The 24,496-nt window shown below is 33.6% G+C and overlaps 3 protein-coding genes across 4 annotated transcripts; 1 reads left to right on the top strand and 2 right to left on the bottom strand.

The window, feature by feature from the left end:
• Positions 1-963: 963 nt before the first annotated feature.
• On the bottom strand, positions 964-4,271 carry LOC141724131 ((+)-neomenthol dehydrogenase-like). The gene is made up of 5 exons (XM_074526130.1): positions 4,115-4,271; positions 3,766-4,021; positions 3,302-3,376; positions 2,355-2,528; positions 964-1,718 (listed from the first exon to the last, which is right to left on the bottom strand). The coding sequence occupies exons 1-5, from the start codon at positions 4,147-4,149 to the stop codon at positions 1,338-1,340; spliced, it is 921 nt and encodes a 306-aa protein (XP_074382231.1). The 5' UTR covers positions 4,150-4,271; the 3' UTR covers positions 964-1,337.
• A 4,861-nt stretch (positions 4,272-9,132) lies between these two features.
• On the top strand, positions 9,133-11,970 carry LOC141661346 (uncharacterized). The gene is made up of 3 exons (XM_074468331.1): positions 9,133-9,423; positions 10,680-10,826; positions 11,570-11,970. Exons 1-3 carry the CDS (start codon positions 9,217-9,219, stop codon positions 11,711-11,713), a joined length of 498 nt encoding a protein of 165 aa, XP_074324432.1. The 5' UTR covers positions 9,133-9,216; the 3' UTR covers positions 11,714-11,970.
• A 456-nt stretch (positions 11,971-12,426) lies between these two features.
• LOC141724130 (cell division protein FtsY homolog, chloroplastic) lies at positions 12,427-18,039 on the bottom strand. Of its 2 annotated transcripts, XM_074526129.1 has the most exons (12): positions 17,667-18,037; positions 16,790-16,894; positions 16,465-16,538; positions 16,308-16,366; positions 16,001-16,038; positions 15,007-15,127; positions 14,845-14,913; positions 14,685-14,767; positions 14,435-14,503; positions 13,638-13,700; positions 13,404-13,528; positions 12,427-12,795 (listed from the first exon to the last, which is right to left on the bottom strand). In XM_074526129.1, the coding sequence occupies exons 1-11, from the start codon at positions 17,961-17,963 to the stop codon at positions 13,415-13,417; spliced, it is 1,092 nt and encodes a 363-aa protein (XP_074382230.1). In that variant the 5' UTR covers positions 17,964-18,037; the 3' UTR covers positions 12,427-12,795; positions 13,404-13,414. The 2 variants fall into 2 exon arrangements, 1 of the variants encoding a protein (XP_074382230.1); XR_012576512.1 differs by lacking the exon at positions 12,427-12,795 and having other exon boundaries at positions 13,452-13,528; positions 14,696-14,767; positions 17,667-18,039.
• Between the last annotated feature and the right edge of the window lie 6,457 nt (positions 18,040-24,496).

Raw genomic sequence — 24,496 nt, 5'->3', positions numbered from 1 at the left:
TTGTTTTTGACAAAATAATTTCAGAAATATTTTTTGGAGAGTGATAGAAGTGGGAGAAACATATTACGAAGAGTTAGTATTTATAGAAAATTTTAAATATAACCGTTATATTTCTAACGTTTAGATTGTATATATATAATTAAAATTCAAACGGTAATGTTTACGTTACCATTCAATGAATAAAGCAAAGTAAGAAAAAAATAAAAATAAGAATCAAGTCTGATAAAGTGATAAAGTGCTGCCTCTTTTTATTAATTTATTCACTCGGGCCGAGCCTACTGCACCAGGCTTGACCTCTTCTTTTGATTTCCTCCAGCGCTTCTCTCCCGGCCACATACCATTTCACGTGTCCCCAGGCAGCAAAGTGGGTTGCGCTGGGATGCAGAGCATCTACAGCGGAAGTTAACCCACTTCCATTTTTTAGCGACCCCACTTGATGCCACCTAGCTAATAATGGGTTTTGCAAAAAACTGGCCAGCACGTCCAATGCATTGACCTCTTTTTCATGTTTTAGGGACCCATTTATCAGATAGTTTACTAATAAAACAGATGAAGAGCCGAAGAGCTGAATAATGTAGGAATATAAAATACAAAGAAATCAAGTGGGGACTGCCCACCACAGTGGGACTGCCCAATTCATACTGGGTCTCTCCAACGGAAAAACAAAGAATTTGGTGAGCCCGGTTCCATTTCACGCGTCTCTAGACAGGAGTTGGGCTCCCGCTCTGGATGTTCTTACGATCAGTGGACAGCAAGCAGATTTTTCAGCCTGCCGATGATGTATATCATGTGTCAATTAACTTGCAACAAGTCAAAATGAAAAAAAGGGGATATTTCTTTTAATATATACTTGGGTAAGTTATTCTGAATATTAGTTTCATAATATATTTTTTGATAATTTGAAAAGCTTAATCATATTAACTCTGAAACTCGCATGCAAGAAATACTAACTAAAAAGTAGAGTTGCCAAATTATAGTCTAACTATTCCAGAAAAAGAAAGGATTCTCTAAACAAAATACAAGTATATTAGATAAAATTACACGATCTCAGGAAGCAGCTAATAAAATTCTTACTACATTCCTGATAACACAGAATGCATTTCTCGGGAACAACAGGGGATCCTGATAAGCGTAGCCACATTATTTCAGGGCACCATACATACATTTTTTAATCTCTCATTACAAAGTTTATAGTAGAAGGTAAATATAACATTATTTTTCAGCTCTTCATAACCAATATATGTTAAATGTCTATTGTAATTGATTTGAATCACTCTTCATAACCAATATAGTGCCATTCTAGTTTGTTTGCAGCAGCATTGTTGTTGTTGTTACCTTTACTCGAAGGATGATATTTCACCCTCAACGAAGAAAAGGCCAGAAGGTCCACCATCAGGCAGCAACACTAGCTTCACCACACTTTCAGCACCTTCCTCGACACTTCTTTTTCCAGTATTCATGTTTATATCTGTTTTCACGTAGCCAGGACAAGCAGCGTTGATGCAGAAAGTTGGGTATTTCTTAGCCAGAATCCTTGTGAATGCATTCATTGCTGCTTTCGAGACTACATATGCTGACATGTTGCTGGGCCACCCTTTTTCTTGTATTGAACCCTCCTTGAAATCTTTCAGGTACTCATTTAGTACCTCATCCACTCTCGCTTCTGTAAGGTTTTGCTCATCATTCAGTATTCCCTTAGCCCATTCATTTGGTAAATGCTGAGAACCAAAACCAATAGTCAATGATGATTTTAGATTTTAAAAACCCGGTATACATTATAGACGTAGAAGAGGGTTCACGGGCTCTGCAAAATTATAGATTAGCAAAAAATATGAGTTAGAACCAAAAGAACTATCTGCACCCAAAAGGTAACAGAGTCCAGATGTTACTGAGAAGATGCCGCAATTTACGTGCAAAGTCAACTCTAAATATTTGCATAACGGCTTGTTTTATACAAGAGCACTATCGGAGTCTTTTCAGAAAAAGTAATTAGCTCCATTAACAGGGATCATATTAATATGACTCCAATTATAGTGATATGTAACCCACAAGGGAGAGATGGATTAATCATTATATCTCTTACAAACAAAGCTAAATGACTCAAGACTAAAAAAGACCCTATGACATCTTCTTAGTTGTATATTGAATTCATGACTCAACTACCTGAGGGTTAAATGCGTTGAGCAGGTTCTGAACATGTAAATACAATATGAGTATCCGAAACAAGTTGTGTAAAACTTAGCAAAAAAATGATGTGGAAAACATACACTCCCATAATTAGCATAAATACTTTATCTCTAAGCATATAAAACGAGTCTTCTCTAATTGTGATGGTCATTCAATATTTTATATACCTTTAATTTTCCCATGGATGATGAAACATTTGCAATCCTTGGTGAATCAGATAACTGCAGTAATGGTATTAACGCTTCTGTCATTCTTTTTGCCCCATAGTAATTTGTTTGCACGCATTGTTCACTTAACCCGTATGACTCAGTTAAAATCCCATCCCATTTGATTCCTGCTACCTGAATACCAACAGTTAGATGAACAGGATCATGGACAGCAGTAAAAATGAGTTAACATAGAAATCTGTTGTGTATGTAGGTTTTTATATGTGAGTGAGAATAGCAGAAGGTTTATTTATGTAAGCGACAATAGGAGAAGTTATTATTCAATACTTAGTGAAGTCTTTCTAAATGCTGAAAATATCCTGCAAGGTGACTAGATATCTTCGTCAGTTTAACTCATTTGTTTCATCCTCTATGCATGCTTTTTGTCATAAATATTTCTCACTCTATTTCGTTTGTCAGTTCTTACAAACTTTGTCTTTACAGGCAACTATGCATTTCATTTTAAATCCTACTTTAGGTACTTTATACAAGTTAGTAGTATATGAGGTATGTTGTTAATAATGAAAAAGAACACATAAGCAACTAGTAATTTCATATAGGCATAGAGCTAATAAAGGGAACAAGCATATAGCCAAGTACAAGATCCATCTTTGTCAAAAATCAAAATCTTTTTAACCAAATTAGACATGGTAACTGCCTGTATCATGACCATCTTAAAATGAAAATAGAGGTAGACAATGATTTAATAACATTTGAAATACCCCTAGTCTGCAAGTAATGATACAGAAGAAAAGAGAAACTGAAACATAAAATGAAATAAATATAATCAGCCAACTTTCTCTCGCATTACACGTAGCTAAAGCAAAACAACTTAAATACAATCCACAAATTAACTACAATAATTTTAAATGAGCTTACATATTCATATAGTATTCAAACAGACTCACCGCATCATTTTTGGACACTTGGTCTACAAAACGTTCTTCGTCTACTGCAACGCCCCCAATCCCTGCATTATTTACCTGCACAATGTTTCAAATTCTCTCTGTTATTGATAACCATATTTAAGAACACACCTTATCAGCTTATTTAACAAGAGGTAAAACACGTACACCTTACCTGTATTCCTGTGAAACTCCGGCAAGTTATGAAATAAGTTGAAAATTACGAAAATAAATTAGAATGTTTAAAAAAATGTAAAGGCACTTTTTTCTTTCAATTTCTAGAATAGTCATCACAATGAAAAGATAGCCTGAAGGGAAAGACAGTAATATAGCTAAGGCTAAAGAAAGATCCCAATTTCAGATAAGTTTTGTCTTTCTGATCAACATAACACAAAGATTCGCATGAACAATTAACAAACAACTAATTTTAGCAAAATCAGTAACTATAAGTTGAAAAAGACGATTACCAAGATATCGAGTCTTCCGAATTTGGTTTTCATAAAATCAGCAAGACAAGAAACACTCGAAGGGTCAGCAACATCAAGCTGATGAAAGATGATTTGATCATCACTTAAACCTGCAGATTCTTTGAGTTTCTTAACAGCTTCAAGACCCCTTTGCTCATCTCTAGCAGTTAGTATGACAGTGATACCATGATCAGCAGCTAGTTGCTTGCATATTCCCAGTCCAATCCCTTTATTTGCCCCTGTCACAACTGCACACCTACAAGGCTATAACAAATTAAGAAAAAAAGAACACACTTCACATATAATTAAAGATTGTATGATCAAAAGTATTCAAGAAACAAGAAGTTACCTCTTTGTTGTTGGATTGTTTAGTGATGTTGCCATTTCTGCGAGATAATAAGCTGCCCTCTTCTGTTTTGATGGCTTCTTAATATTTTAATTTGATTCGATTATACTAAGCAGCAAGTAGGACGGTATTGTTAATGTAAGCCTTGGATGGTTCTGGATAACTGCGCAAACTACAGTTAATCCCATTATTATATTCAAAATACAAAATATTAAAGTATTTGCAGCGAGTTTACCAACTAATATTGTGTAATCAAATTATAACTGAAAACAGATTTAAAATTAAAAATAATCATCTTTAAAAATTATTTTTTTGTAATTTTTTTGATAGATATTATTTAATTTTAACTGCGTTAAATTTTTAATAATTTTAAACGGTATTTTTTTGAAAAGATTTTTGCATTCTCTTACAAATTTCGTTCTTTAAACTTTTTTAAAAAGTATTGTTTAGAGGGTCAAAAATCTTAAATAAAGGTATAAGTATTATAAAATATTTTAATTGTCTAAAATATGAATTTTAACATTAACGTCAAAAAGAAATACAAAATACAGTTATACAAAATCTATACTCTAATATAATAACCAGAATGAGATATATATTGGTTTAACGATTATCCCATATTTTAATTATTAAAAATAAAAATAAATATTGTTATATATATGTTAAACTATTAAATTATCAAATTATTAAATATAGTCTAAATTACGACAAAAATTTATGGGTATTTTACTTATATGTCCCATTTTAAAAATTGATTTAAGAAAATATCCCATTTATAGTTGTATTTATTAATATATCCTATATTCAAAAAAAAAACAATTTCAAACTAACTATGATTAGCTTTGCTATTTTATATATTTACATTACATATATAACATTGTAACCTTTTTATAAAAGATTGTCATGTACAAGTAAGTATGAACATGGACTCATTTATGTGACTTGCAATTTTAATTCTAATTTTTTTCCTAGAAATTTAATAAAGAAAGGAAAAGAAGTGGTATCTTTTAATAGTAAAATAGTATTAATTCTAAATATGTACTACTTTTTAGTAGAAATAAATTACATATTAATTTTTAATACTAATATGGTAAACCAAACCAAATATATCCGGTATATCCCGCTTTCGCGAGACTGTTTCCCAAAAGACCCCGTGTGTGTGCGCGCACAATATATAAAAAGTATAAAGGTTTTAAGTGAAAATAAAATTTGATGACATAATTTAAAAAAATTAGTACGAGACAAATCGCGCCTATAACATTATTCATAGGACTTACCTAATTTTAAATGCATTTAACATTTCTTATACGTAGGAAGAAGATAACCCATTATTGGAATTAAGCTCTTACTATACATCCATGTTTATTATCCTTTTCTTCAAATAGACACCGCTGACAATCTAAGGGATTGAGCACTTTCTGTTGCAGGCAATGATAAGAAGCAGTTCCAAAAATCAAAACCAACTTTAGCCAAAACAACAATATGTGTTAGAGAAGAAAACCAATCGAAAGAAACTGTTATCTATCTTATTCCTAATAACTTCCTTGTTTTCTTCCGACCACCACCACCCCTGTTTCTTCTTCCACTATGAAAACCGCTCACTACATCTTTTACATTTTCTCCCACGGGTCGAGATGGAACACAACTTTCCTTTATCCAGATGTATAGGAGTATAATGGAGTTTTTTTTTCTTTTCTTTCATACTTAAATATGATAAACCCAAATATACTTACAAGCCCACAACAACAAATTTGGGTAAAAGATTCAACATTTATATTATCTTGTATATAAAAATTCAAACTTTATGATTAAGAAATAACCTAATTGAACAAAAAACACTTTAAACTGATAAAAATACTAGAATGGATTAAGATAGAAAACCCAGAAATAAGAAAATGAATGGATGTTCTTGATGATGATCAGAGGGCAGGACAAAAGTTTCAGTTTTGGAATGCGAACTAAATTATAATTTGCAACAAAAAAGGGAACAAAATATACTAATATGGTGTTAATACTAAACTATGTATTTATTTATTTTTTAATAAAATTAAAATATGTTTTAGTTTAATTGAGTAATTTAATTCCTTATATATATAATAAAAATAGTAACTACAGTACTATCTTTCAACTTCACTAACTTCTGTAGTTGTGAAAAAAAATTAAACATCCGAAAATAGTCACCCTACAAACATATATAAAATAGAGAACAAAGTTATTATCATATATAAGACTTGACATCAGGTTAAAGTACGATTCTAGGGAGAAACCTACCCGCTACCCTTTCCCCTTCCCCACATGCAACAAAAAAAATCAATAGTATATAATGAAATACAAATAGTTGCTCAATAGTATATAATGGAATATAAACAGTTGCTGTGTCAGGGGTCTTGAATTGTTTTGCATATGATCTGGTGTTCAATTAGTTTTATTTTTATGTCAGGGATATTTTAGTATTGTTTAGTGATTAATATTTATATACAATATTTATATGAGTTATATATGAGTAAAAAATTAACCATGGGATAAATTCATAATTATTAAATAAAATGGGATATATTGATAAAGTAACACCTTAATATTGGACATGTTATACAAATTCCCAAAATTTATCCTACTAAACTACGACCAGAGCTTATTCCTAATTTTTATTATTATAAATCTAAATCTATAATTATTATATATAATATAGGGGTGGATTTAGTGGGTAACTCTATTTCCCATAGTAACTAGGTGTTATGGATAAAAAAATAGATTTATTTATTGTGCGCATTTAATCTTAGGTTTGATAAATTTCGAACTTTAATGGTTGTGCTTATGTTTTGTGTTTTGAATCTGCACTAGCAAGAAGCCTACGTACCTTGGTGTCTGTCAATGATCGCCAAAACGTAGTTTTGGTGTTATTTTTACTCGAGGCTATGACGACAAGGGCACATCAAAGACGTAGTGAATTTGATGTCTTTCAAGAACTGAGTCTAAAACGTCGGTGTAGGTAATGGCCTTGTGGCTTGTAGGATGACTTCTCGGCTTTGTGACGTGCAAAACTCTTGTCCAAAATGTTCACCTGAATTTGAGGGGGTAAGACCTTTTATATAAATGTTGAGAGTCTAGGAATCAACATAGAATTAGGTGACTCGGTGGGAAAGCCTCCACCTCTAATTGGACTTTGGAGTATTAAAAAACAGGAATTAATTTTCTTCTGAATTTAGGTTGTTTGGAGACTACTTCATGTAGAAGTAGTTACTTATTTGAACAATTATATCGGCCTGTTTAATTAACTCCTTCTATTAGTTACGAAATTAATAAATAATTAGGGATTTGGGAGTTATCAAAGAAATTTTTCTCTTGGACCAAATCAGGTATAATTAATGCGACATTAATTTTGTAATTAGGGTTATTTTCATTCCCTATCATTAGCCCCCTACTTATAAGAAACCTACTTGAGGTTTTGTTGAAGTTAAGTTATTTCATGCCCTTTCACGGTATCGTTTTTAGCGTAAAGTGTAGAGCGACCTACATATTTACAACGATTTGCCTTATTCGAGACTTCAATATATTTTCTGGAGTTTTCATAATTTTCCATACTCATTTTCTTACCTATTCCCATTTTTAGAAAAATTTCTGGTATTTCCCTTACTTTTTGGGGATTATCTCGTATTCACATATATTTTTTCCTAATATTTTACGGATTTTGCCTTACCTCCAAGTATTTTTTCTTAGTTTTTGGTAATTTTTCCGTAGTGCAGGATATTTTTTCATAATTTTCCTAATATTTTAGGAATTTTTCCATTACTCCAGACATTTTTCATAATTTTTCCTAATACTTTAGAAATTTTTCCATACCTTCAGTTATTTTTCATGATTTTTCTTAATATTTTAAAAATAATTCGTATCTCCGGGATTTTTTTGTAATTTTTCCTAATATTTTAGGATTTTTTAGTATATTCGGTTATTTTTTGTGATTTTTCCCAATATTTTAGGAATTTTTCTATACCTCTGGGTATTTTTTATAATTTTTTCTAATATTTTAGGAATTTTTCAGTACCTCCGGGTACTTTTCGTGACTTTTTCTAATATTTTAGAAATTTTTCTGTACATCCAGGTATTTTTTGTGATTTTTTCTAATATTATAGGAATTTTTTTGTACTTCCAGGTATTTTCATAATTTTGCGAGTACTTATTTGTAAATTATCAAATTTCAGGGTCAAATTTGTTAATTCTGAAATTTCAGGGTCAAATTTGTACCTTTTTAAATTTTAGGGGCGACCTTATAAATTTTAAAAATTCAGGATAGATCTTGTAAAGTTTGTGCAACTTGGGATACCAAGTTGCACTTTGCCATAAAATCCTCCTCGTGCCGAATTAAGGGATGATTTGTTTTGCTCTCGGAGATTTCGAGCAGGATTCATTTCGATGGGATTCTGCTCGAATTGTTTTTGTTTTAACTTCACTTTTTTTTAATATTGTTATTAAAAAATAATAGTAACATATTTTATTCAATATTGTGAGATCTAAAATATCATATTAAATAGTGTTCTCTAAAATGATATACAAAAATATGCCTAAAATAATAAAAAAATCAGAATGAATATTTAACGTTTCTTGACATAGTTTTAAGCTACTTACAATATTAAAAAAAAACAAGACAAACACTTCATATAACATTTTGGCCTATTTTCTAAACGCTACATGGAGATAATTTTTTATTCCAAAATTGATATTTTAGTCCTTGTGTCAAAGATATGCACTTTTAAATAAAAAATACTCTGTATTTGTCAAATATATGCACTTATAAATAAAGGGTGCCCTTCCGTTGCGGCAGTCCCCGCAATGAGCAATGCTACATTGCGGTAACCGCAATGTGTCAATGCGGAGATTAATATATTTTTTAAAATTTAATATTAGTTTTATTTTGAAATAATTGTAAAATAATAGATAAAAAATATATAAATAATTTTATATATACAACAGTACAATAGATATGCACGTGTACAATATATATATATAGGTATAAACGGAGGGTGCTCTTTACTGCACCTTTTCAGGGACCTAACAAAACTAAAGCATAATTTGTGCATTGAGCCTGAAAAATTGGCGTAATAAAAAAGATGGGCATGGTTCCAAGCAATTCTGAGCTTGGTTCTTTACTGGATGTGTTCTTTAGAGATGTAATTGGAGTAAAAAGCAGCACAACTGTTCCCTCTCATCTTGAAAATAAAGACACTTTCTCCCTTTTAATCCGGGGTCTTCTCAAGCTCACTCACATTCACCCTGGCCACATCTCTTGCTCTCTCTCTGTCAAGCCTCCTGTCACTGTAATCTCTCTCTCTCTCTCTCTGTATATCATGTCTGTTTGTGGTTCCTAGAAAGTTGGGATTTTTATGTTGGTGTGTTTGTGGCAAAAATGGAAATATTAGAGAGACCCAGATGCAAAACACATTTTCATTTTGTGGATAATGAATTAAATATTTTGATTCTTGACTTAAAAAGAATGAAAAAACTTACTTTTAATTATATGTATAGAGCTTAGAGCTTAGGCAAAGACATATAATAAAAATGAATTCTTTTTGTTAATTTATTGGTCTGTTTGTGCCAAGGTGGAAATGTCAGAAACCAAGAATCAACCAGATGCAAAACACTATTGTATTTGCCAAATTAGGTGTAGAATCTTTGATTTTGTGGTATTTTTTTATTCTTGGCAAGGAAATACTGAAAAAACTAGCTTTTCGATATATTTATATGTAGAGACTGTTAAATGGTAATGTCAATGAGCGTGTATTTCTGATCTGTATCTCTATTGCCTATATCTGGGATTGTGGGGTAGAAGGCATTAAGTCAGAAAGATGGATAAATCTCTACTTTTTAAAGAAGCAAACATTTCTAAGGAAGTGTCTGCACAGATTATTTCTCAATTTAAAGGATATTTGGAGAGAATTGGAGCCTCTGACACCATCCCGCTGAATTGTGCTAGAAAGGACTTTTTCTCCAACATTGTCGGGGGTTTGCTTAGGGTTGATCGGGTCGAAAGGGGCCACATCTCATTACTCCTACATGTCCAAGCCGTTGTCACCGTAAACGAATACTTCATTTTGATTTAGAATTTTATGCAGTCATCAATTGTATCTCGCGTTTCTTGACAATTTAAAGTTATGATTGGGAATCTGCAAATACGCAAATTGAATATTTGAAAACATTAAATTCGATGTTTTGTTTGTGCATCGAAATTTTTGTTTATAAGAATTGTGGATAAACTTATAAACTGAGCTTTCGAGATTTCTTTTATGAGAAAAATGGGCCTGAGGGTGTGTCCTCGGGCACTCTTCATGATGTTAGGTTATTTTTCAATACAGTATTAAAGGGGAATACTGTAAATACAAAGCCCACCCCTATATTCAAAAAATTACCCGTGCTTTATGATAGATTTTCTTTTAATATCAGACAACTCCTTCGAGGCCCTTAGGGGAAGCAATCTCTTTTTTTTCGCTGTATTTATTTACATATTTTGAATTCTTATATTGGGTTTGCTTTTACTCCAAATGGAGGGTAATATTAAGTTCATTGGACATTTTAGAACGCGTATGGGGGATTGCATGGAGGGGCAGTAGCTTCTGTAGCAGAGATGATAGCAATAGCTTGTGCTAGAACTGTTGTGGGTAAAGAGAAGGAGCTTTTTCTTGGAGAACTAAGCAATTCTTATCTCTCTGCTGCTCCACAAAATGTAAGTTTCCTGAATTAATTATTCAACTTCACGACTCCTTTTGAGACTTAATTTTAATAGGTGAATTGAGTAATTCTTATGAAATTGTTTGGGGCTTAAATTTGCACTCACTTTTTACATCTTAGGCTTGTAGCATACACACTTTAAATATACAACAGTACAATTGCATAAGGATGTCTAATTGTCTACAAGTGAACTGAGTGTGCACAAATATCAACACTTCTATAATGCTCAGTTGTATTTTCTAAAAGTGCTTTTTATTGTGTTTACAAACATTCTGTAGCAAAAATGTGATTGGAATACATATTTTAATAATAATTTAATATAGCTTGATATTGCAATATGTTCTTATTTCTTGAATTAAGATTAGTTAAATAATTTTACGGTCTGCAATTGATAGTTTTCAACATACTGGTGCTAGTTGTCCCATACATAAACCCATTTCTTGCAAGCCTCGAAGTAGTGGAATGCACTTTTTTTCAGTACTTGGTGCCTGATGATGATTTTCCCTTTTTTCCTGATACAAGTATGCAGTTTAGGTTATAGAAATTTTCGTTGGTATTAAGAGCAGGATTTTGTACAATTCTTGCATGCATAAATAAATGGGGCTAACTTGAGTCCGGAGTTGGCATGGGATTGATAGAAACCTGTTATATTTCAGCTTGTTTACAGCATCTGCACCATACACGGTTTGCTTTGATTACTAAATGTCTATCCTAACAAATTCTTTATCATATTGGCAGGCAGAGGTGATAGTCGATGCCTCTATTGTAAGGAGCGGAAGGAACTTGACAGTAGTTGCAGTTGAGTTCAGAATGAAGGAATCTGAGAAGCTGGTCTACACTTCTCGTGCTACCTTCTATAATATGCCAGTGGCAAATTTGTAATTACCAAATTCAGGTGTTAATTTTCGACATCTTGGTAAGATATCTACAGTCTGCTTCGTTATTCCGTCATATTTCTGATTAATTGTACGGAATTCTGATGACAGATATGATAGGATGAAGATTTTATACGTAATTAGATCAATAACGCTTTCTCGAAGTTTTATTCTTTATTTGAATGAAGATCAATAATGGCAATATTGATTGTGTTATAGTTGCGAACATTACAAAAAAAACAAAGAGACAGAAGTTTACTCTAATTGACTGAACTGGACCAAAGTATGCATACTTTTTGGCTTTCCATATAGTAGATGTGCTTCTGGCCTTACACATAGTATACTGATACTGGTATTTAACATCTATAGTTCACCAGTATTTCCTGTGGGGGTATCATTTCATTACTCTTCTGGTCATTGGAACATTATTAAAATTTTGCTGTCCAAAATAATTTGAGCATTGTTATTGATTTTCGCCATTCTTAACCAAAGCGGCTACATACAATTTTAATAGCACGTGAAGTTAAGAATTTATTTACTTGGTTTAATCTTTAAGTACCTGAATTCCAGCTCAACTTTTTTGTAGGAGGGATTTTTTTACCAAGTAATTAACAAAACAGGATACATAATAATCTTTCTTGGTACAGAATAATCCTTCTCCGAACGAGTAATTACTTCATAAAATCTTCATATTGAGTTCGATAGAGTTGCTGATTAGAATTATAATGCAAGTTAATGTAACTAAAAAGCAAACAAATAAAAATATGTTTCCTATTTGGTTTCTTATCCAGTTGCCTTGACAAAAAAAAGATCTGACCTAATAGCTTCCTGGTTTCCTTCTACCTATCTATATTTGACAAGAAAAACATTACTCTGTATCTTCTTAAAAATTATAACATCAAACAATTAGCAAACAAACAGGAGTAAGGAGCTAATTTACATTTTAGTGTATATGCAAATATGAACTCCAGCTTGTCTTCAATGTAATAGTTATTCCACCTCTGAATATCAACACTGATCTTTCACAAAACTGTGATATGATTTTGCAATCCTATTACAAAGCTCAACTGGGCTGTGCCATAATTTGCTCTGAAAGGAACACAAGAAAGAAGATATTGGAATTTGTAAATTTAGGAAGCATTTCAAATTTTAAGTTTGTATAAGCTGTTAGGTATAGATTTCTAACTAGCTTTGTGTTTGGTGCATGAGAAATTACACATAAAAGGAATAGAGGTTTGTCACCAGCAAATAAACATATTTCAACCATGTGGAATAAGTCTAAAATGAAAAAGATGGTCCAAAATATATGATCATCAAATGTTACTTGTTGTCCTATCCCTGGATTTACTTTAGCCGATACCCCCAAAGTTGGTTATATGTGAGGTCAGGGGTTTGTGGCTCAGTGGAGGCCTGATGCGTCAGTATTCAATTTGGCAACCAACCATTCCAAGAAAAATAGTACTTGTCTAATTCACATAAAAAATATATAAAAGCAAATTTGACCTGAATGTATGTAAATGAACTTTGAAAAGAATAACAGAGTGAAGTAGGTTCCAGGAATGAATATGGGAAAAACCAAAATGGACTATCAGTCTATCACTATACACCTGAATGAGTGCAGTTTAAGAAATATAAACAAAATTCCACACACAATAAAGGCCTAATAGGAGTAACTTCTAGAAAATGCAGAAACTGACCTTTTTCATGCTCATGAAAATATTGCATCAACAAATGCTTCGGCATCAAAGGGTTGGAGGTCATCTACACCTTCACCAACGCCAACAAACTTCACAGGAATGTCAAGCTCATCAACTACGCTAACCTGGAAGCCAGATTAGTAACACAATTACTTTACCATAACTGTTGAAGGCTAGCATCCATGGATTATAGTCTCTATAAATGAAATGAAACAAGCCTAAGGAAAAAAATACCACGCAGCCTCCTCTTGCAGAACCGTCAAGTTTTGTCAAAATGAAACCAGTCACCCCGACAACCTGTCATGAAGTTTATGCAAACCAATGAACCCAGTAATATATAAATTCTCTAATAAAGTATAGTTATTGTTGGCAGAGCAACTGGCTTCTGGTGCCAAGATAAATAAACAACAAACAATATAAATGCAAATCATACGTTTTCAACATTTACAGCATGTATGGGTTCTATGGTGGCAGAAAAGCTATGTCAGTGGGAGGGGAAAGTGGGGATTTCTTCTACAGATTATTGTTTGCCGCGTGTTGGAAAGTGTCAAGTAATTTCCCTACCGAAACAACTTACACCAAACTTTGTTTTGCAGATCAACAGCTTACATTACCAGAATTTTCTTGCTTTCCCGCCACCAAAACCTAGCCCAAGTTAGTTGACAAAACAAAAATCTATTACATGTTTAGTGTAAGTTGCCTATCTCATGAGCGGGGTACGTTATTTTGCTATTTGATAATAATTTGGTGTTTAACATTCTGCAGCAAGAATCCTTGACTAATCGTTTTTAGATATTACCTGAATTTATTCAGATTTAACCGGAAAAAAAGGTTCCTTTCTTTTATCATAAATGTTTTACATAGATGGATAATTGATCAATTCTTCCTAATAAGTGATATCTATAATAGTATATTAATGTTCTAACTAGTATATATTGAATTTAAGAGATGTGATGTTTTTTTCTGGTCGAGTGAAATTTAATTTTAGTTCCCCGTGCTACAAAAAAAACAAAAAAAAAACAAGAAGTTACCTCATTGAACTCTCTTGCCTGTGGAAGCATATTCAACCCTGTTGTGCCATCCAAAACAAGCAGAATCTCCTGTGAATATGTTTAAAAATATATTAAACCACACATACACTCAGAAGTTCGATGACAATGTACGCAACGGGTCTTACTATGATGGTTAACTTTAATCAAATGCAAATAAGTAGATGCTTGTTAACATTCGTATGTTCAAAATTTTGTGATACTAATGAATTTCGCAGCAAGTTGAGCATACATTAGGTGCACCTGCAACAACTTTAGAAATAACTTTCTTGCAAGAAACCAATTCTTCCATAAGGCTGTAATTGGTATGCAGACCTGAGAAATATATTGAGTCCACTTAATCACCAAATAAAATCTGGATCAGATCAATGATTTATGTCATCTATACTTACGGCCAGAGGTGTCACACAAGACGATGTCAAAGCCTTCTTCTTTACCTCTTTTGACAGCCTGTGAAAGAACTATTCAAAACATAGGTTAGTGATTTATTACTATTGTGCACGTCAATATTTATAGATATGACGAGCTAAAGAACTTTTGAGATTGCAGTTTACCAGATGATGCTTTGGCCTTCTCTTTATCAGCAACAACAATCTCACACCCCGTCCTCTCAGCCCATATCTCCAATTGATCACTAGCAGCTGCTCTAAACGTATCGCCAGCAGCCATCAATATCTGGCACAATATCAAACGCAAATATTGGACAAGAACAAATTTGTGACCTAAACATCTACTTTGGCAATACCAGAAACATAAAAACATTGAAATAATAAATCAAAAGGAAAGACAGAAAAGAAGAAAGCTACTAGAGGTACTAGCAATATTCTCACGGGCAGAAGACACAAGTCAGTAAGTCGCTAATCAGAACAAATGCTTGCTACAATGTTAGACGAACTGAAGTCAATTAAAATGACAGCACGTGAAGTTTCAAGAAATGAAGTTTCAAGAAATGAAGAGCGTCTTAGTTTGAATTGTTGTTTACTATTTATTATGTTTTAATTTTTCACGGAAATGCCAATAGCCTACACTGCATAGCAGTTAAATAAAGAACATAAAGTAAATTCTATGGAACTACAGAATACCGTCAAAAAGTCCAATATTATGTTTATCTTGTAAAGTGAATCATCCCAAGTCAAAACTAAAGGAAAGTATATGTTTAAAACCAAGTACGTGATTTTTTACAATTAATAATTTAACCTTTGTTGAAATACATAGCTCTAGACTGACCAATGCACGATGGACTTTAAAATAGGCTCCAACTCTTAATCTTATTATAAACTCTTTAATGAGTTTCTCATTGTTAACTATGAGGCCAATTTTCTCTTTGAATATAAAACTCGATGATAGGTAATAACAGCGATTCATCTTTGTGAATGGCTGAGCAAATCAGCTGGCATTCCGAAAACTAGCTTGATTCTGGTATTTCATGTCAATGCCATACTTACTCAACCCAGGAGGTCAAGGGAAATAAAAGTAATGATTTTCATACTTGTTCCAAATCAACACATAGCAGATGAACTATTTTAATAAAAAAAATAGTTACCTTACCTTAGCCCCCTCCTTTTTTAATCTACTGGACAGCTTACCTGCATTTCAGTAGAAAAGTGGGAAAAGGTAGTTACTGCTTTAGTGTCAACACCCAACACTGGCACGGCACAAATACACTTACAATGGCAAACACTAGGTTGTATAATCCATCTATTTCTTCTAAAATATTGACAGATTTATAAATAAAAAGATTGAATATTCTTTTCCAATAATATTTTTACCATCATCTAATTTACATGTTAGCTTTTGTTACTGTTTATACTAGTAACCTGCCAAAGTCAACCGGGATTTATTATTCATGTCTTACCCAGAGATGTTGTCTTTCCACCCCCATTGACACCAACTATCATGATTACAGCTGGTTTCCTAGCAAAAGCATAATTTACCACCACCGAAATTAAGCTAAAATAGGTAAAATCACAACAGCATGGAGATATTAAACAAAAGTACCAAATGCATCAAACCTGAATCCAAGTTGAAGCTCTGTTTTAAGACCTTTACTTGTCAGCAAATCCAGCACACTCTTCTTTAAAGCATCCTACATGCCATTATAATTCACATATCATCATATGTAAAACCCTGTGAGATTTGCCAGTCCTTGGTGGTCAACAAAATGTGTTGAGCTCAATATATAGCACCAAGTGAACAACGCACACGCAGTATATGTCACAACACTTCTAAACGATCACAATAAATCACCATGAAATATACATATATAAGGGATATATTAACATCATTTTATTTGGGATCCAAATCATCTGATCTGACCATAATGCAAGACATAGTTACCTTAATCTCACTTCCTGATTTGAGCTTACCAGCATATATATCATCCCTCAAACTCTCCACAATCTTTATAGTAATCTTTGGACCAAAATCAGAAACCAGCAACGCCTGCAGTTTTAATTGTGCAATTTAGAAGACCTAATTACCAAACTTAATGACATTCAGCACATTAGTCGAGTTAATGGTTTTACAAAAGAACACTACTACTGTTTTATAAGCACGTCATGCTCACATACCTCAACAGTGCTCTTGAATGCACTTTGTCACATTTCCTATGAAATAATAGATGTAGATATAGAAACTATAATGTACACTCTCATCTCTTAAACTTAGTTCTAGTTCCAGTTTTTAACAACCCTTTAATATAACTCGTGTTCATGACTACTAATATGATGACAAACTAGCATAATTCTGTCTCAGTCTCTGCTTTTTATGGAACAGGGTTGGCAATTGGCAATTTCGATTTAGCAAAAAAAAAAATTGGCAATTTCGAGAGTGGGATCATGTTTGTGTATAGTTCTTGCAAAAACTAGTCATTTCGTGATATAAGCAGATGAGTCAAGTCATATCATATTCCAATTTTGTCGAAAAACAGATCCCTGTTCCGCCTCATCGTCTTGGACATTGCCACCTCAATGTACCACACTCACAAACATTGCATTTGTATCAACACATATAAACACATCTAAAGAGGGCATGCACAAGATGCAAACTTGTTAATAACCCATGATTCCAAAAACTTGTTAATAACCCATGATTCCAAAATCCATAATAACTACAAAAACATCAAAATACCCAATAATACACAAAAATTCAAACTCCAAATTCTCGAAAAAAGAAACACATACAAACACACATAGTAAATGGTGAGGATTAAAACCTCTTCAAGCTCATCAAGAACTCTATCAGTATCAGAAAGATTCCAATAAAGAAGAAGCTCATCAATAACAGCTAAGTTCTCTCTAGTCTTTGTGAAGCCTGAGAAGAGCTTATCAACATCACTCTTGGCCTTTTCTTTGATCAACCGGCCTAGTTTTGTGAAGAACCCGGTTTGACCCGCTTGACATATGAACCGGGAGGGGCTGTTGGAGAGGAGAAGTGGGGGTGTTGAAGAAGAAAATGAAGGGTATTTGGAGGGAAGTTGTAGAGAGAGAGTGGGAGTAAGCATGGTTGCCATTTTTTGTGTGTCTCTCTCTCTAAACGAGGGAAGTCTTGTGGCTGGTTGGATTAGATTCAAGTCATCTCTAAACGGTGTCGTACTTGTTCCCTTCACCTTTTATCAGTTTTAAGTAAATTAAAATAGAAGGGAAAAATGGGGGAAAATGTGGCCCAACATTGGGTGATGGGCCTTGGTATCATAATTTGAATAGAGAAGACTCCAAATCTTACAAGAGCGGGAAATTGATTCTCTTTATCACTCAGAAACACAACTCTTTTTTGCGTTTTTTTCCTGAATTACCCACGCAAGTTTCTATTGCGTTTATGGGGTGATATATGCAGTGTCTGAGGTGAAACCGCGTCAGTTAACGCAAGTCTTAAATGCGTTTTTATAAAATAAAATGGTGCAAAGGCAATTCGATCCTCCGTCTCCACACTTGCGCGCAAGCTTCAAATCAGCTGAACTGAGAAACACTTGTTGAAGTCATAAACGAATTTATTTATTATGTTACTATGTGATATTTAAGTCCATCTTTTTCTAGTTGTGAGTATTTGGGCCATTCACCTCAAAATTGTGATATTAAGTGCCATTATTCCCTAACATTTGGGGGCTCTTGTATGAGACGCGCATGTGTAATTAATTAATAAATTAATATATAAAATAATATATTTTTTTAAAATATCGATATACATCATAACAGTCATGCTAGAAGTGTTAAATTGTATATTTAAAAGTATTTGAGAATGACTTATTATTAACGAAGTAATATTATAAAATATTTTTATTAATAATATTTGTGTGTAAATAAAACCCAAGTTAAAATTTTAATTGATGATATTTGTATAAGTAAAATTTAAGTTTATTGAGATATAAGTCGATCATTATATGTGAAATATTATATAAAATTCAATTTGGGTGCTATTGTTAGGAATATGTGTATTAGTTTGATGATAAGTTAAACAAAACACTTAAGTAGAAATCTAGTGTTTGTAACCTCAACGGATAAGACCATCTTGGCTATCCGTTGAAGGAGTAGCTTTACTTAGAAATAAGTTTAGTATTGTAGCACATTTCATTCTCTGGATTCAAGTTGTAATTCTTAGATGTTATAGGAAATTATCAGTCATGTTGACTACTAGTGGATATGCAAATAGGAGGGCAAATTGTAAATATTTCATGCCTTGTAATTTTGTATAAGTGAAGAAGTATCAACTGATATTGAAGACCTTCAACGGATAAGAAACAGAGCTTCAACAGATGTCTCTAAAGCTTCAACGGATAATATCCATCAACGGATAAATGCTTCAACGGATAAGGCTTCAACTCCTAATGCATCAAGGGATAAAGCTTCAACGGATAAAGGCTCAACGGATAAGGCATCAACGGATGAAAGCTTCAACGGATGCTTAGTTCATTAGCAGTTGATAGTGATAATTCATAAGCTGTCAGAGGCACATGGGTTGATAGAGACAAATTGGAATGTGGCAGCCTCTAGGAGGAATCAAGAAAATACAGCATTTCCATTCTGGTGCAAACAAGGGAGTATTCAAAGATTAACAGCTAAACCTAAATTGCATTGGATAGAGAAATGAAGAAGAAACATGTGAGAAGCCTTTTTAATTGTATTTTACAGTTTTGTCTTCACTTGTAAACTTGGTGTTATATAAACCAAGTAGCAGCTAGTAATTAGATGTGAATTTTCAAGAGCTGTTTAGAAAAATCCAGAGAGAAAATCATCTAGTTTGTACTAGGAAGCAACTGTGATTTAATTCCTTGAATCAAAGATTTTCTGAAATAACACATCTCTGGTGGAACAACAAATCCACCAGAAAAGTTTTTAAGTTCTTTGTGTTCTTTACATTTGTGTTTGAATATATATCTGTCTGTATCAGCTTCAAGCCATTCACACACATTTGCTCACTAAAACACTTAGCCTTAAAAACTACTCAAAACTTGAAAAAGTTTTGAGATTTACATTCAACCCCCCTTCTGTAAATCTCATTGTTAGTCCACTGGGAATAACAATTGGTATCAGAGCAAGCTCTTAACATACAAAGAGTTTAAAGATCTATTCTGCTAACATCATGAGTGCACAGAAGAATCCTCCTGCTGTCAACATGAGTAGGAAGGATATTGGTATAAAGATTCCAGTCCTGGAAAAAGATAATTATCATCACTGGAAAGTGAAGATGCATTTACATCTTCTTTCTCAGGATGAAAGCTACATCAACTATATTAAAAATGATCCTCACATCCCTCACAAAGTGGCCACAACTGCTACTGCAACAGTTGCTGTTGGACAGTCCATTCCCAAGCCAAAAGCAGAATGGACTATTGAAGACATGGAACAAATCCGCAAGGACAAGAAAGTCATGAACATTTTGTTTAATGGCTTAGATCAAGATATGTTTGACAATGTCATCAATAGCCAAACTGTAAAGGAAGTTTGGGATACTGTACAAATCATCTGTGAAGATACTGAGCAGGTTAGAGAGAACAAGATGCAGCTTCTTATTCAACAGTATGAATATTTTCACTTTGAAGAAGGAGAATCATTAAATGATACCTTCAACAGATTTCAGAAACTGTTAAATGAATTGAAGCTGTATGGTAGAGTGTACCAAGTCAAGGACTCCAAATTAAAATTTATGAGGTCTCTACCAAAGTAATGGAAGCCTATGACTGTCTCTCTAAGAAATTCTCAAGATTATAAGAACTTCACACTTGAAAGATTATATGGAATTTTGAAGACTTATGAACTTGAAATGAAGCAGGATGAGCTGCTGGAAAAGGGAAAGAGAAAAGGAGGAACAGTTACACTTGTAGCTGACAGTGAGAAGATTGAAGCCAGGAATGAGGAGAAGACAATGCCAAGTCTCAAAATTGGCACAAGCAAATCAGAATCAAGCAAGGGTAAAGAGCAAGTAGCCGAGGATGAAGACAATTCCAGTCAGGATGAATCTGATGATGTTGATGAACATCTGGCTTTTCTGTCCAGGAGGTTTGCAAAGATGAAGTTCAGGAAAAATACAAAATTCACTAAGCCAAACAAAAACATGGTGGACAAATCCAAGTTCAAATGTTATAACTGTGGCATTAGTGGACACTTTGCAAGTGAGTGTAGGAAGCCAACCTCTGACAAGAAGAAATTTGAGCAAGTTAATTAAAAAAAAAGAAGTATTTTGATTTGCTCAAACAAAAGGAAAGAGCTTTTCTCACTCAAGATGATTGGGCAGCAGATGGAGTCAATGAAGATGATGATATGGAATATGTCAACCTAGCCCTGATGGCTAATTCTGATGAAAATGAAACTAGTTCATCAAGCAACCAGGTAATTACTACTGATCTCTCTCAGCTTTCTAAAAATGAATGCAATGAAGCCATAAATGATATGTCCAATGAATTATATCATTTGCATGTTTCCCTTAAATCACTAGCTAAAGAAAACACTAGGATCAAAGAGAATAATATGTTTTTAAGTGATAGGAATGCTGTGTTAGAGGATCAGGTAATTGAGCTTGAAAAGATTAAACTTAAATGCTTGACTGTTGAGAATGAACTAGAAGAAGCTGTTAAGAAAGTAGAAATTCTTTGTAAACAGTTAGAAAGTGAGCAAGAGGTAATCAAGGCCTGGAAAACATCTAGGGATGTTAGTGTTCAGATTGCCAAGGTTCAGGAAATTGAATCATTCTGTGAGGATGCCTGGAAGAAAAACAAAAAAGAGTTAGAATTAATTGATGGATTGTCAACGGATGTGGAATCAACGGATGATAAAAGTTATCCGTTGAAGGAAGAAAAAGAGCATCCGTTGAAGGCTCATCAATTAAAACAGGCAAGTAATTTCAAAAATAAAAATCTTAATAAGAAGGATGGTTCAACTTTCAAGAACTTTGTCAAAGAAGGAGCTAGCACATCCAAAGATGTCAGTAAGGTGAATATAGGACACATGACTTTAGATCAGCTGAAAAATAGGCTTAAGTTGGTTGAGGATAAAAAGGAAACTAAAAGAAAATCTAAAAGAAATGAGAAGGTAGGGATTAATAAACATAACAATTACACACCTGATAGGTATGCTCCTAGAAAAAGCTGTGTGCATTGTAAAAGTGTTAATCATCTATCTAATAACTGCAAATCTGTCAAGAATGCTCCCATGCCTTCAAATTCCTCCATGCCTAACATGTCTATGTCACCTCTGCATGCTATGCCTATTATGTCTCATCAGAATGTCCATGCACACTTTGCAAACATGCCATATATTAATAATCCTTATTTTACTGCAATTAGTATGCCTCAAATGCCATATAATATGCCTATGTGGAATAATATGTTTGCACAATCTATGCCTTATCAAATTCAATCAAATGTGCTAAATGATTCTGTGACTAACCCTACACTTCAACTAACCACATCTGAGACCAAGGTTGACCCAAAGTTACCTAAGTCAAAAGATGCAGGAGGAATGAAGTCTAGGAAGAAGACTAACAAGGCTGGACCCAAGGAAACTTGGGTACCAAAATTAACTTGATTGATTTTGTTGTGTGCAGGGAAAAAGAAGGAATCTCTGGTACTTGGACAGTGGCTGTTCAAGACACATGACAAGAGATTTCACCCTGCTCACAGAGTTTAAAGAGAGAGCTGGCCCTAGCATAACCTTTGGAGATGACATCAAAGTATTTACTATGGGATATGGCTTGATTTCAAAAGAAAATGTCATCATTGATGAAGTTGCATTGGTTGATGGTCTCAAACACAACTTATTGAGCATCAGTCAACTATGTGACAGAGGGAATACTGTTTCCTTCAATTCTGAAGCCTGTATTGTCATAAGTAAGAAGGACAATAAAGTGGTTCTAACTGGAGTTAGAAAAGGGAAAGTGTATTTAGCTGACTTCAACTCTACAGATGCAGAATCCATTACTTGTCTTTTCAGCATAGCAAGTTCAGTTGAAAGTTGGCTATGGCACAAGAAGCTGTCCCACTTGAATTTCAAGACAATGAATGATCTAGTCAAAAAGGACTTAGTTAGAGGAATGCCTCTAGTAGAATTCACAAGGGATGGACTGTGTGATGCTTGTCAGAAAGGAAAGCAAAAGAAAGTATCATTCAGTAAGAAGCTTGAATCTGCAATTGATGAACCATTACAACTGCTACACATGGATCTTTTTGGACAAATCAATGTATTGTCAATTTCAAGGAAAAGATATTGCCTAGTGATTGTAGATGATTTCTCAAAGTTTTCATGGATTTATTTTCTTGGATCAAAGGATGAAGATAGTGAAATCATTATCAATCATATCAAGCAAGTCAACAATCATCCTGATTTCAAAGTAAGGAATATTAGGAGTGACAATGGAACTGAGTTTAAGAATTCAACCATGAAGTTGTTCTGTGAAGAAAATGGGATCATGCATGAGTTCTCAGCTCCAAGAACTCCACAACAAAATGGTGTGGTGGAAAAGAAAAATAGATCACTAATTGAAGCTGCAAGGACAATGCTTGAAGAGTCAAAACTCCCAACTTATTTTTGGGCTGAGGCTGTTAACTGTGCATGTTACACTCAGAATATTTCTCTAATCAATCAGGCAAAAGGCATGACCCCCTATCAATTATTCAAGAGAAGAAAACCAACTTTAAACTTTCTGCATGTCTTTGGTTGCAAATGCTACATCTTAAGGAATCAACCCGATCACAAAGGGAAGTTTGATGCAAAGGCTGATGAAGGAATATTTGTTGGTTATTCTGCTGGAAAATCATATAGGCTCTACAATCTAAGAACCAACATTGTCATGGAATCTGTGCATGTTGTGTTTGATGATAAAAAGATTGATGGACTAACAGATGAGGGACATCATGAAGGACTCAAATTTGACAATATCGAGATATATTATGATGATAGTGAAGATGAGAATGATGAAGAAGGCATCTCAAGAAGTATTCAAAATCTGTCTTTGGATAATGCACAGAATGCTGCATCCGTTGAAAGTCATAATTCAGCTTCCGTTGAAAGAAGAAATGCAGCATCCGTTGAAAGACAAAGTGCATCATCCGTTGAAGTTCACAATGAAGCATCCGTTGATAACAGTCTATCAACGGATAATCAATTCACTTCATCAGTTGATATAGCTCCCAATTCCTTTCAAAGGATCAGCAACTCAGGGGGAGTTTCAACCAATCAACATTCTATCTCACATCATGACAATACTGAAGCAACCTCATCTAGAGCTAATCTACCACCTCAAAGGAAATGGACCAAGAATCACCCTTTTGAACTAATCATTGGTGATGCTACATCTAAAGTGCAAACTAGAAGGGCTACTCAAGATGAATGTCTGTATAGTAGCTTTCTATCACAGGAGGAACCTAAGAGAATAGAAGAAGCTCTATTGGATCCAGATTGGATTTTAGCAATGCAAGAGGAGCTAAACCAATTTGAGAGAAACAAAGTATGGAAGCTGGTACCCAAGCCAAAGAACAAGAGTTCTATTGACACAAAATGGGTATTCAGAAAAAAGATGGATGAAAATGGCATTGTCATAAGGAATAAAGCCAGA

This window comes from Apium graveolens, chromosome 5, assembly GCF_009905375.1.
Source record: "Apium graveolens cultivar Ventura chromosome 5, ASM990537v1, whole genome shotgun sequence".
Taxonomy (NCBI): Eukaryota; Viridiplantae; Streptophyta; class Magnoliopsida; order Apiales; family Apiaceae; genus Apium; species Apium graveolens.
Note: the sequence above shows the minus strand (reverse complement) of the source record. Positions and strands in the feature narration are given on the sequence as shown.

Excerpts from the sequence above, each read along its gene's own strand:
- LOC141724131 (XM_074526130.1), bottom strand. The coding sequence starts at position 4,149 with ATGGCAACATCACTAAACAATCCAACAACAAAGAG. Across the intron at positions 4,022-4,114 it reads AACAATCCAACAACAAAGAG|GTGTGCAGTTGTGACAGGGG; the intron begins GTAACTTCTTGT and ends ATAGCCTTGTAG. Across the intron at positions 1,719-2,354 it reads CATCCATGGGAAAATTAAAG|CATTTACCAAATGAATGGGC; the intron begins GTATATAAAATA and ends TTTGGTTCTCAG.
- LOC141661346 (XM_074468331.1), top strand. The coding sequence starts at position 9,217 with ATGGGCATGGTTCCAAGCAATTCTGAGCTTGGTTCTTTACTGGATGTG. Across the intron at positions 9,424-10,679 it reads CTGTCAAGCCTCCTGTCACT|AACGCGTATGGGGGATTGCA; the intron begins GTAATCTCTCTC and ends TGGACATTTTAG. Across the intron at positions 10,827-11,569 it reads TCTCTGCTGCTCCACAAAAT|GCAGAGGTGATAGTCGATGC; the intron begins GTAAGTTTCCTG and ends TCATATTGGCAG.
- LOC141724130 (XM_074526129.1), bottom strand. The coding sequence starts at position 17,963 with ATGGCAACCATGCTTACTCCCACTCTCTCTCTACAACTTCCCTCCAAA. Across the intron at positions 16,039-16,307 it reads TGGAAAGACAACATCTCTGG|GTAAGCTGTCCAGTAGATTA; the intron begins GTAAGACATGAA and ends ACTGAAATGCAG. Across the intron at positions 14,504-14,684 it reads TTGTTGCAGGTGCACCTAAT|GAGATTCTGCTTGTTTTGGA; the intron begins GTATGCTCAACT and ends ACATATTCACAG.